This window comes from Petromyzon marinus, chromosome 13 (genome assembly GCF_048934315.1).
Source record: "Petromyzon marinus isolate PM22_M1 ecotype Great Lakes invasive population chromosome 13, UKy_Petmar_22M1.pri1.0, whole genome shotgun sequence".
Lineage (NCBI taxonomy): Eukaryota > Metazoa > Chordata > Hyperoartia > Petromyzontiformes > Petromyzontidae > Petromyzon > Petromyzon marinus.
In genome coordinates this window covers 15981953-15993957 of record NC_133679.1, presented here as the reverse complement: position 1 = coordinate 15993957, position 12005 = coordinate 15981953, and the positions used below count along the sequence as shown (strand labels likewise).

The window sequence follows — 12005 nt, the reverse complement described above, 5'->3', positions numbered from 1 at the left end:
AGAGACGAGGTGGGAGAGACGAGGTGGGAGAGGGGAGAGAGACGAGGTGGGAGAGGTGTGGGACGAGGTGTGGGACGAGGTGGGAAGATGAGCTTAGAGAGCGGAGTGGAAAGAGGTTAGCTAAAATAAGAAGAGTAAGGTGAGTCAGAGGAAGGAGGTGAATAATAACGTGAAAAGTAAAGGCTCAGAGAGCAGGGAGGAGGATGAGGTGGCGGAAGGGGGGGGGCTGCCCCGCATTTTACCGGTACGAGTTCGCATCGTGTCACTGCGCCTTCAAGCAACTCACAATGATGTACAATATCCACTGCTGGATGAGGGCCTCTCCACGCCACTGGGTTATTTGACCTTAGCCCACCACTGTGGTCAGTGTCGGTGGGCAGTAAAGATGTGGGAGCAAACAGTACAGCACTCGCGTGTCTGTGCAGGGCACTCGCGTGTCTGTGCAGGGCACACGTGGCCAGGACTCGCGTTACAGAGACACGTGTGTCGGTGTAATGCGCACGTGTATACGCGCACGTGAAGAAAACAAAAGTGAGAGTACACCGGTACAGTACATCAGGCGACGTTTCGGAATATGCCCTACTCGGGTGTAGGCAGGAGACGTCTACCGCTGAGATAGAGCGATGAAATCAGCTCAGCAACAGATAACGCTGGCTTGAGGAGGCCTTCATCCAACAGCGGATAAATCATGGCTGATGACGACGAGGGAACGAAAGCGAGCTCACCTCTTCACTCATCAACTCTCATCAGTCCCGCCCCCACCCTCTCGAGAAGCTCATGTACAGTACAAATATTCGTTGAAGTAATTTATTTCAGGAGTATGGGGGAATAGCTTTGATCAACCTCGTGGACAAGATGAGTTATTTGCATTTCTCTGCTGATACCCCCCCCCCCCCCTGCATGGACGCCAGCCAGAGTGAGTGTCGCTGACTGTGCACCTCGTCAGTCGTGGCCGCGTGATGAGAGGCTTACTCATGTGAGGCCATCCATCGGCACTGCTCCGGACCTGGCACAGCCTGGCCGTTTCCTGGTGGCGAGGGCTCAAATCCCCCCTCGCCTCCCTCATCGCAGGCTCAGAGCCACGCAACTCGACAGCGCCTGGCACGGGTCCCAGAGTTGTGGGAACGCTGCTGCTGCTGTTTGCTACAGTCCCTCCATGGGAGTTTCCTCTCTTCTAGAGCTCTCACGCTTCGTTCTTTCTGTGTTTCTCTGTCGCGCTCCTATAAACGTACCTTCTTCCCGCTGTTTACTTCTTCACTGCTTAAATTGCCAGCCGGCGGTGGCCACTTGGCCATTGAGCACACGGTTTGTCATTTCTGATGGCCACGGACTGACGACGAGTTCATGGCTTTGGATGAAATTGTGAATCGCCTCTCCCTCTGTCTGTGTGTATGTTTAACTTATTTTGCTTAAATTTCGATTTAAAGCTTTCGTGACTGCAAGGATTCATCTTCTTTGGTTCTTTCGGTAAAGTCACGTAGAATGGGAATAAAATAATACAATAAAATAACACAATAAAATTCTCACGACGTTTCGGCCACAACACAAGTGGCCTTCATCAGATGAAGCGACTGGACTGTCCAGAGGACAGCGTTGGAGTGGAGACAGCCAAGCCCTTTAAGCTGTGTGGGAGGAAACAAAAAAACGCCTTGACAAAGGAATTAGCATAAAATGATGTACCGGACCGGCACGGTGGGGGGGAAGGAGTTTACATAATGTTGGTGTGAAGGTAAATAAGTGGCTGTGAAAGTTTGGGATACCACTACTTGAAAAAATATACTGTACCATTGAAAATTAGTTTAATGTTTGGTTTGATTTAGAACATCTTTCCAATGAATGCTTAATTAGAAACCATCCTCTCGGTTGAAATTGTGTCTGTGTTTGTAAATCTGAATTGCCTCGTGGACAAATCTCTGATAATAAAAAACCCGTGGGTTTGCAGAGAACCTTGGTATCGGAGAAAACTATATCGTGATCACCCACAGCGTTGTAACAGCTATGTAACAGCTATTAACAGTAACTGGGTGTACACTACACTATATGAATACCATATAGTAAACCAATAAAAAACAAAAATATAAACTACCTCAATGTTATCAATACACTCTATATATTCTCCAATCAGCTAAGCTACCAACAATAAGTCGTTATATATCACAATGCTATATGGCGAAACAATGAGTGTATTCTTACCCTCAACTTTAGCACCACGGATAGCTACGAGTCCCGTTCAGACGGACGAGTTCATCCATCCATGGTCGGAACGGAGGAGGGAGAGAGACAGCTGGGAGGCGCTGTTATACTCCATGTTGTAAGCCATACCATTAACCGTGGTGTGAGAGGTATTAAGAGTCAATGCCAGCGAAAGAGCTGTGGTCTGAAGGTGATCGTAAAATACAATTAATTAAGAACCGAAATGGTTTAAAACATCTTTCCAATGGTTACTAAGCCAGAATCCATCTTCTCGGTTGAAATTGTCTCTGTGCTTGTATATGTGAATATACAAGCACAGTCTACGTGACTTTACCGAAAGAACCAAATAAGATTTTGCTTAACCAACCATTTAACACGCAGGCTTTCGCGACCAATATTATTCATAATAAAGGTTTATGGGTTAGATCCCGTAAGTATAAATCTGTCGTAACGCTCCACCACCAGACACAGCCAATTAGTAAGGGATTTGTCACGTAAACAAAACGCCAATTAGTTACTACTTCAGCCCACTGGTGTGTTGGATAGTAAATCCACAACATTTACAATTTTAGTACGACATTTCGCTGGTAATTACATCCAGCATCATCGGGCGATTTGTCAGAATAGCCAACCGTGCTAATCGGAGGTGCGGGGGAAGGACAAGCTAAATACAAAAAGCAGTTCTAAAGAAATTAGTTTTAAATCTCGATTTAAAAGTGCTCTAGTGAATTGCTAATATTGGAAGGAGCGTTCTAGATGGCCGCAGAAGCGCATCTGAAAGCACGCAACCGAAATAACTTGCAACTCCGTGCAACAACTCGATGTTTATACAACAGCGTGTTGGGTTTTGTGGCACGATTACCAAGCTCGATGTGTAAATAGAGCTCTGTTGATTAATGTTGATTAATGCTGTTTAAGGAGTTTACTGCGTGTCCCAGTTTGTGATGTTTGACTTTACGCACGGTCTGGAAACAGGTCCCAAGACCTGGGTTCAGGAGGTGGTGAACGTCTGCACGCCTCGGTGGGTTTGATTTGATGGCTTGAATCACCGTGAACAATATAATGGCCTTAATGTCAGCTTGTAACGTGAAACCACCGCATGGTATTTGCTCACTCTCGGAGAGAGGACCACTCAGAAGCTCGAGGCAGAACCACAGACGAGCGGGAGGCAGTAAACTAAACTTTTATTTTACCAGGTAAGGCCCACTGAGCTATATTGCTCTCTTTCAGAAGCGACCTTGCCACAAATGATAGCTCTACGAAGTGGCTTATGTGGAAATTTATAGCACACAAAAGCTTTGCGACGCATCTTACTAAATGTGGAGGGAAAAACTGGAGAACCTGGAGAAAATCCACGTAACCACGGGGAAAACATGCAAACTCCAAATATACAGGCATCGGGGTTGGGATCGGACCCACGCTCTACATACCAGGTGAGGTACTGAACATCTCGCCATGCTGTGGTGAGGAGCCAGTGCCAAATTCGACCCCCGATCTCTGCAGTCCTCTGATGGGCCATTGCCAGAAATGTAGCCTCATATTTTTCCCGTTTATGTATGTGTTGAACTTCTTTCGTACCGTATGTAGCTAACTGCTAATCAGGGTGCGGGGGATGGACAAACTAAACTTAAAAATACGTTATAAAGAAATTAGTTTTCAGTCTGTTATTGACGAATGTTGCATTTATTGTTATTTGCACCACTGCCCATGTTTGTGATGTGACAGTCAACCATTGTGCTCTGATACGAATGAACATTTTGTGTTCAGGTTTTTCTGATGTGGAGCAGTATGGAAACCCCTTGGATCAGATCTCACCAAATAGCACCGTGAATGCGCCAGATTTCTTCACCTGTAGGAAGCTAAACAGATTTGAGCCTGCTCAGGACTGCAATGGGTGGCCACCTGGAGTTTCCAGGTGTAGGACTGGGGCTGCGAAGTGACCAGGAGATTGAAGATCAGCAATGAATTCTTGAATTTCTGTGTTTTTGTCACTTTGGTGACCCAGGTTACTTGCAAATGACTTGATCTCAAAATAAACTTGAAACTTGTACTCGGTCATCTCAATTGTTTACCCACTTATTCACTCTTAAAAATGAGATAAATCCCAGTCCCTTGAGTTCTCACCAGGTTTCAAAAGGTAAAATTGATGTCTGAGAGACAGCAATTGGCAATGGAGGGGGGTGAATGTGGCAGACACTCAGAGCCACACGAAGACTCCCTTACAATACACTCTGTAAATGACCAGAGTCCGTCTCGCTGTGTAAAGATAGACTAGCCCCATTGGGCCCGTGAACCAATGTCTTCTAGCGGATTTTGTTTAGGCAGCAAATTCTGGATCGGTTTCAACTTTCGGTCTCCTCAGCAGGGTTATGCCTGTTAAACAGATGCCACCCAGTTGACAGCTGTTGTAGGCAAGAGCACTCCACCGCCCCTACCACACAGCTCCGTCCGTACACGACAACCAGGACTTACATAGCGGTGTCTAAATGCGATGGCATCTCAGGACTCTGCACAGAACGAGTGGGGACGTTTATTTTAGACAAGCAGCCGTAGGTTTCTATGGGTCTCTGTGAGTCTACAGGTCTCTGTGTGAGTCTGTGGGAGGGCTAGAGGTATTCACGGGCAGGGGAGAAGAGGAAGGTCTTGAGCTGGAGCAGAGGCCTGCGCAGGAGGCCTGCGCCTGGCTCAGCAGCCTGAGCAGTGGTCGCGCGTCATACGGGAAGAGATGGCGCCGGCACAGGCGCTGTACGCAGAGCTGCAGCCTCGAGAGGCAGCGGAGCACGGACAGCAGCGTGGGCACCGGCGCCACCATGCTACCGCTTACATCGTCATCTACCTCGTCTAGATCGGCCACGGCGTCGTCGTCTTGCACACCTTCGGCAGCATCGCTTTCATTGTCATCGTTATCACTGTCGTCGCCGTCATCGACATCGCTATCACTGAGGTGGTCATCATCACTCTCATCGTCACTCTCATCGTTATCCTCGTTTACACGAGCACCATTTTCGTCACGAAGGCAGAGATGCCGGCTCTCGGGACCACTCGCCCAGTGCGTCCCTCGTTCACGCTCATCCCGACGATCGCCGCCGCCATCGGCGTCGTCCTCCGAGGACTCGTAGTCGACAAGCCGGTGCTGCTTTTTCTTCCCGAGTTCCTCTGCCACCGCCCCTTGCTTGCAGACACTGTTCTGATGCCGTCTCTGGCTCCTCCGCTCGGGGCTCCGCTCCTCTCCCCGTGGCGGCGGTGGTTTGCGTTGGTCACCCTGGCCACGGTGAATCCCGGCGGGCGGGGAGGCGGTGCCGGCAGGGCCTGTGTGGCCGTGAAGGTCGGCGGTGAGGCAGGCCTGTGCCAGGGCATGCGGCGTGGCGCGCACATGGCGCAACACCAGTACAAGCAGCTGCAGGAAGCGCGTCTCGCTGGAGATGAGCAGGTCGAGCAGTACCACGGGGCTGAAGCAAGCGTGGCGCACGATGCTCACGAAGGCGCAGGTTGCGCCGACGCCGACGCGCTCACTCCACGGGATGGCAGCACCGCCGCCATCGTCCTCGTCATCGTCGCTGGAGAGCAAGATGAGACATCACCATCGTCATCAGAAGCTTGGATGCATTTCCTACTAAATATTATTCGGGTCTCCGGTCAGGGGCGGGGTTTTGTGACTAGCAGTAGTGACAGTCATATCAGGCAACCATACTCGATGTGGTGTGCCAGGAGTGGAAATATATTGTCCGGATTGCCAATCCAGATAAGCCGGACTGGGAAAAAACCATCTCAAATTGTGAGGTCAAACGGCGAGGGGGCTAAAGTGTGACAACGCATTTCAGAGTGAAACGTACACACACATACACACGTATACACACGTGGCGGTGGTGGCAGTGCTGGCAGTGGTGGTGCCGGTGGTGCCGGTGGTGCCGGTGGTGGTGCTGGTGCCGGTGGTGGTCTTGGTGCCGGTGGTGGTGCTGGTGCCGGTGGTGGTGTTAGTGGTGAGAGGAGCTCACGGGTCAAGGTGGGGTCGCAGCAGCAGGAGGCTCATGGCCGCCTCCACCAGGTCGTCATCCTGGTCTCCAAACAGGGTCACGAGCCACAGGCACCGGTGGGAGGTCAGCTGTGAGTCGGTGCGGGGGCCCACGGGACCATCGAGGAACCCAAGCGCAAAACGGGCGGCGGCCTCCACGCATGTGCGCACGCCCACTGAGCACACACAGACAAAGACCGCCCGTGTAGCCTACACAATGTTGTGGCAAGTGCTGTTAGCAAGCACCTATAAAAGCTGCCACGATACACGAGGGGGTGTGTGGCCAACACTGCGCCACCTTCGTCTCCCCAGTGGCAAAGAAAAAGATCCCTCTTATAGCCTTAACAGATTGTTGGGGCAAGTGCTGTTAGCGAGCACCTATGAAGTCTGGCACGGCACACAAAGGGTGGGTGGGCAACACCGAGCCCTGCCGCATTTGTCTCCCTCGTTACGGTTTACACACCACATCAGGTACTCATTTCAGGCTGAGTCCACCTAGCGGAGGCCCAGGACCGGTTAAGATAATCGTCACTGGTGTTGGCAGTGAGCAGGAATCAAACTCGAGTCACCAGGTTACACTACCACTCCCTAGAAAAGACACATGCACATATACTCAGAGGCGCAAGGCATGAGAAAATGAGGAAGGCATCAATTACATGGTAAGCTGGTGCCAAATTCCTCCCTTCCAAGCTCTGCGGTCCACTATATATTAAGGTGTTAATGGCCAATTGAGTGTTTACATGTGGGAAGAAACAAGGACACCCAGAAAAAAACCACTTGTGCAAGAGACTATCCCATGTAGATGGAATAAGTGGAGTCCACATTTTGCTGTACCGCCTTCTGACAAACTAAGGAATAGCTCCTCGACGCCCATGGGGAGTTCCACAACATCTGTGTGTGATCCACCAACCCTCATGGTCTCGGTGATGCGAGCTAAGTCTGCGACAAGGCCATTATGAACCCTGCGGCTGAGTGTGGTGGTAAAGGGTTGAGGGTCAAAGGTCAATGGTCAAGCTTACCAGAGTCCAGGTTGGCCGCACACACCACGGCCGCCACTAATACGGACAGCACCACCCCCCGCAGAGTCACAAGGTCAATGGCCGGCCAATCAAAGTACGAGGACGGGACTCCTGACGACCTGTCAGAGCTGATGTGGCAGCTTCCCATACACAGCTGCTCCTCCCGGTGTAACTGTGAGGTAGCACTCTCCTCCCAGGGTGGAGAGGAGCTGGCCTGGCCCCCGAGGTGGTATGCCGCACGATGGATGTGGATGCTCTGCAGCCAGCCCGTGTGCACTGCGTGCACCAGGGTCCATGCTAGGCACACCACACCCTCTGCATCTGCACACTGGTGTGCGCCGGTGGGGTGCGCGCCGGTGGGGTGTGCGTTGCAGGAGGTGTCAGCGCGCCGCCGTGCGCTCCGCACCAGCCAGCGCTTGAGATGGCCAGCGAGCCGGCGCACGGCTGGGTAGGGGGCGGCCGGCCGTGCCAGAAAGCTCAGCAAGCAGCGGGCGCCGTCGCAGCTGAAGGGAAAGCGACCGGCGGCGCCTGGACTCCCCGAGCGCACAAGGGCGTCCTGCAGCTCCAGTAGCGCGAGCAGCAGCAGCGGCGGCTGTGGTGGCGATGGTATTTGGGGGGCGTGGGTGAAGACTTCGTCCATGAGAGTCGGCCACACGGGATCCAGAAAGCGCAGGACATGCGCCAGGCCCTCTGGACACAATGACATGGAGATTTTTAATTTGCCTTCAGGCAATGGGAGCTCACAGCGTCATCCGAAAATAGAGGTGAGTTCTTGCGACATTGTCGCCTTGGCCGAGAAGGCTGATCGTGTTTAGTGCTGGGCCATACAAAATCGCTCATGCTGGACAACCCCACGTGTGGTCTGCATCCGAAAATCACGGACCTGAGGTCCGGCCGCTGGAGGCCTCCTCCCGGGCGAGGGCGCTCACAAGGTCGCTCAGGGCCCACGCCGCCTCGGCCTGCCCCAGGGCGGCCAGCTGGGTCCTGCTCAGGGCCCCCGTCAGCCGAGACATGCACGCGCTCACCCACTCGCTCACCCACGCGCCCGTCTCAAAACTCGGCACCTGCAAACAGAAATGACAGGAGGGCAATCAAGGTCAAGAGGTCCCACCCCTCACAACCTACTCTATTCCTGACCTCCAAGTAGTTTACCCTATCCATGAACCCTGAAACGCAAGTGCCATCTCTCCGAATTGGCCGAGCCACTGAGCGGCCTCGCGCCCGCGTTGATGCCCACAGTGCAGACAAAACTCGACAAACGAGATGCAGAGAGGCACGGACGACATGAGGGCAATACGAACCGTGACTCTGGATGGCGACGGCTCCTTCGATTGCCGGAAGGACCGCTAACTCTCTAACGAGTCCAGGCGTCCATCGGGGCACAGCCTTCTCCCCCGAGTTGGCACGCACACGCGTCTGTGACCCCCACGAACCCGTGACCCCGGTAGTTCCGTGCGACCTCACCTCCGCCCTCTCCAGGAGCAGGCACAGCGCAGTGGCGACCTGCACTGCGCCGTGGGACAGGAGACCCTCAGGGGAGCACAGGAGGGCATCCTAGGTACGGGGGGCACAATGTATTTAGTGAGATATGGATCCCTGCGGTAACCAGGGTAACATTGGAACAGGGTTAGTGGCACAGCACGGGCTCCAGGAGCTGTACCCACCAGCAGGGAGCCCAGGGTTCCCGTGGTGCCCAGGAGCTCCCTCAGCACGGATCGGTAGCCCTCCTGGAGCGCCGGGCCAGGGGAGTCCTCCACACGCGCAGGTGATCCTGAACACATAAACTATGCAAGTATTTCACAAATCCCATCAGCCACACCGCCCTCTTTCTGGGAGTGCATAATCCAAGCACCATTGGTTCAACACAAGCAAACTTTCGACCAGTTTCGACCTTCAGTGTCTCATCAGCCGAGTCGGGCTTTGCTTGCTGGTCAACTGCCAGATGTTACAGGCACGGTCTCTCTCTTTGAGATATGGGTTCTATTTCGATGCAAAGCTCTAATTCACAACACAAAATAACCAAGAGTCCTTCACAAAACGCAACGAAACATGGCGCGTTAAGCCAGTATATTTTACCGGGTAAGGCCCACTGAGTTATATAGCTATTTTTAGAAGCGACCTGGCCACAAATGATAGCTCAGCGAAGTGGCTTATCACGTGGCAAATGCATAGCAGCCAAATACTCTAAACGCGTGATGTTGATTCTAAATGTGGAGGGGGAAACCGAAAGACCCGGAGCAAAATCCACGCGACCACGGGGAGAGAGAAAGAGACACGCAGACTCACAACAGGCGTCAGGGTCTGGATAGAACCCACGACCTCCTGCACATCAGGCGAGGGAGTTAACATCTCGCCTGGTGTACAGGAGATAGATTCACGAGACTGAGTTTCCTGGGTAACCAGGCGGAATGGTGACGATAACAATCCCAGCAGCGCGACCAACACAGCATATATGATATCCGATATCTGACAGTGGGACGATGCTGCCCCCCACTTAGGTCGATTCAACCTTAAACGAGTACTGCATAGGTCTTGGTGTGGTGTGTATTGAACAACAGCATTTGGGAGACAAAGGCGGCCGGGCATGGTGATGGCCACATCAGCCCTTCATAGATGCTACTCCCTAACAGGACTTCGGCAAGAGCCCGCTAAAGGCTCCGTGTGAGTCGCCCGCTCACCTGGGTCAGTGCAGCGCACCCCGTGTCGCTGTGGCCGAACATCCCAGTTCGAGTCAGGGTCCCCGGGTCCCCTCGGGCTGCCGTGGAGTCCCGCACACAGACCCCGCACCGCGCTCATGGCCAGCAGTGCCAGCTCGACCCGGGCGATCACAAAGGGGCCGGGGGATCCAGGAGTCCCCGTCTCGGGGGCCCACAGCTCCCCGGTGCCCGATTCTAGGGGACCCAGGTTATCAGGGGTCCCCAGTTCCAACCCCAGCAGCAGCACCCGGGCGGCCCCACCTGGGCCCCCGCACTCGGGACCCCCTGGCAGGGGGAGGCCCCCCAGGGCCGCCTCACACAGGGGTCCAAGGCTCCGTAAAGACGCGGGAAACCCGGCCATGGTGAGGCCCTGGGTGCGGGGCTTGTGGGGGGCCAGGGCGACCCCTGCTGCCCGAACCCCTCAACTGCAGCAACGTCAAAAACAGGCGATTCGCCTCCTGCTTCCTCGACCTGCCCCTTCTACGTGATCAATACAGTACAGCACAAGTGTTTACTACGCACCCATCATCCACGCGGACTTCCTTCAGGGAGTGCATCATCACTCTGCACCGGTTTCGACATTGAGAGTCTCATCAGCAGTCAGGATTGCATGAACCATTGATTGGTTCAACACAAACTCTGGACAGGTTTCGACATTCTGAGGCAGGCTCGCTTGGGCCAATGCGGGTGAACTGTCAGACGTTCAAAGGCAAGGGCCCTCCCTCTCTGTGATGAGATGTGCGTCCTGGTTTGGCGCATATCTCTGTCACGCCCAAGGGCCGCGACGGTGACGCGGAACTCAGGGGACCCAGGAAGCTTCAGTTGTTGTCCAATTAACATGCGCCACTTTTCATCACAACCCGAGGGGCATTTCCACTGCAGCCGCTGTCCACCGCTGCTGCTGCTCCTGTCAGACGGCCACATTCTCTCAGATTTATTTTGACAGTGACCCATGGCAAAATAACCAGGATACAGTTAATCAGGAACTGCCGATGGTTTTGCCATAACGCATCGGCTGTGTACACGTGTGTGGGGGGCATCTTCAGGCTGTTTAAAGTAACTGGGACCTAATAATAGGGTTTTCCCCCTTTTTTCTGGCAACAAAACTGAAACATTTTTACAAGGCTTCATGTCTGCATTAACCACAATACCTGACGCCTTTTGGCGTCATCTGGTCGAGCACCAATTGGGTCGAGGCTCAAAAGAAAGACGTCCCTTGGTGTGGACAAATCAGTTTCAAGGACAATGCATATATTATATTAGTGTTTTTTGTTTGCATTTTGACTGCAGGTATTGTGGTTAATGCAGACATGAATCCTCGTCAAAAGGTTTCAGTTTTGTCAGAAAAAAAGGGAAAAACCCTATTATTATATTTTGGTACTGGCAAAGGAGGTCTAATGAAGTAACTGGGCCCTCTGTGCGCCTCCAGTGACTGCACGAGTTCCGTCGAGCTCATTGCACACGAACGTAGAATCCCGTGCGGCACGCGGTGACGTGAGAGTTGGTTTCATCGATCAGAACGCCATAGCGATAGAAACTCGCTTATTGGTTTTCTCTACTTGGGGATATGTTCAGGAGGGTCCCGTCACATTTTACAGCAGAGGGCACGATGTTAAACTAAACTCATTTTTATTTTATTTTACCAAGTAAGGCCCACTGAGCTATATGGCTTTTTTTCAGAAGTGACCTGGCTATCACTAATGACAGTTCAACCAAGTGGCTTATGTGAACATTTATATCAGCCAAATACTCGAAACGCAAAAGGATTCTAAATGTGGAGGTTAAAACCGGAGGACCCAAAGAAAAATCGACGCTACATCATGGAGAACATGTACACTCCAATAATGGCCTCAGGGTCGTGATTTAACTCACGACCTCCTGGATACCAGACAGTTAACATCCCACCACCGCGGCTGCTGTGGTCTCAATTGAATGATTTGCAAGTGATATTTAGTGAATATTGATGCCCTGTCGCACCACCCAATGCGAGCGGCTCAAAGAAGCCACAGCCTCCATGAGAGGCGATTGTGAAACCTGAGACCCTAAAATCCCAGGGGATCCCCAACGCCCCGAGAGGCCACAGGG

At 52.7% G+C, this 12005-nt stretch overlaps 2 protein-coding genes across 5 annotated transcripts in view; one reads left to right on the top strand and one right to left on the bottom strand.

The window, feature by feature from the left end:
• LOC116942118 (uncharacterized) overlaps positions 1-4251 on the top strand; it is a 7996-nt gene extending 3745 nt beyond the window's left edge. Inside the window, exons 2-3 of the mRNA XM_076066916.1 lie at positions 912-3214; positions 3961-4251. The gene's annotated coding sequence lies outside the window, so the exon portion shown is untranslated. The remainder of the gene's footprint in view (positions 1-911; positions 3215-3960) is intronic.
• Positions 3361-12005, bottom strand: LINS1 (lines homolog 1). 4 transcript variants are annotated; one of them, XM_076066919.1, is made up of 7 exons: positions 10443-12005; positions 8889-8995; positions 8689-8778; positions 8108-8288; positions 7225-7914; positions 6189-6381; positions 3361-5750 (listed from the first exon to the last, which is right to left on the bottom strand). In XM_076066919.1, the coding sequence occupies exons 1-7, from the start codon at positions 10447-10449 to the stop codon at positions 4769-4771; spliced, it is 2250 nt and encodes a 749-aa protein (XP_075923034.1). In that variant the 5' UTR covers positions 10450-12005; the 3' UTR covers positions 3361-4768. The 4 variants fall into 4 exon arrangements, with proteins under 4 accessions (XP_075923034.1, XP_032809598.2, XP_032809599.2 ...); XM_032953707.2 differs by lacking the exon at positions 10443-12005 and adding an exon at positions 9903-10421; XM_032953708.2 differs by lacking the exon at positions 10443-12005 and adding an exon at positions 9903-10078 and having other exon boundaries at positions 8889-9008.

Coding starts and splice junctions, on each gene's coding strand:
- LINS1 (XM_032953707.2), bottom strand. CDS start 10,281: ATGGCCGGGTTTCCCGCGTCTTTACGGAGCCTTGGACCCCTGTGTGAG. Junction 8,996..9,902: donor GGTGCGCTGCACTGACCCAG/GTGAGCGGGCGA, acceptor TTATGTGTTCAG/GATCACCTGCGCGTGTGGAG. Junction 5,751..6,188: donor CTGCGACCCCACCTTGACCC/GTGAGCTCCTCT, acceptor CTTGCTCTCCAG/CGACGATGACGAGGACGATG.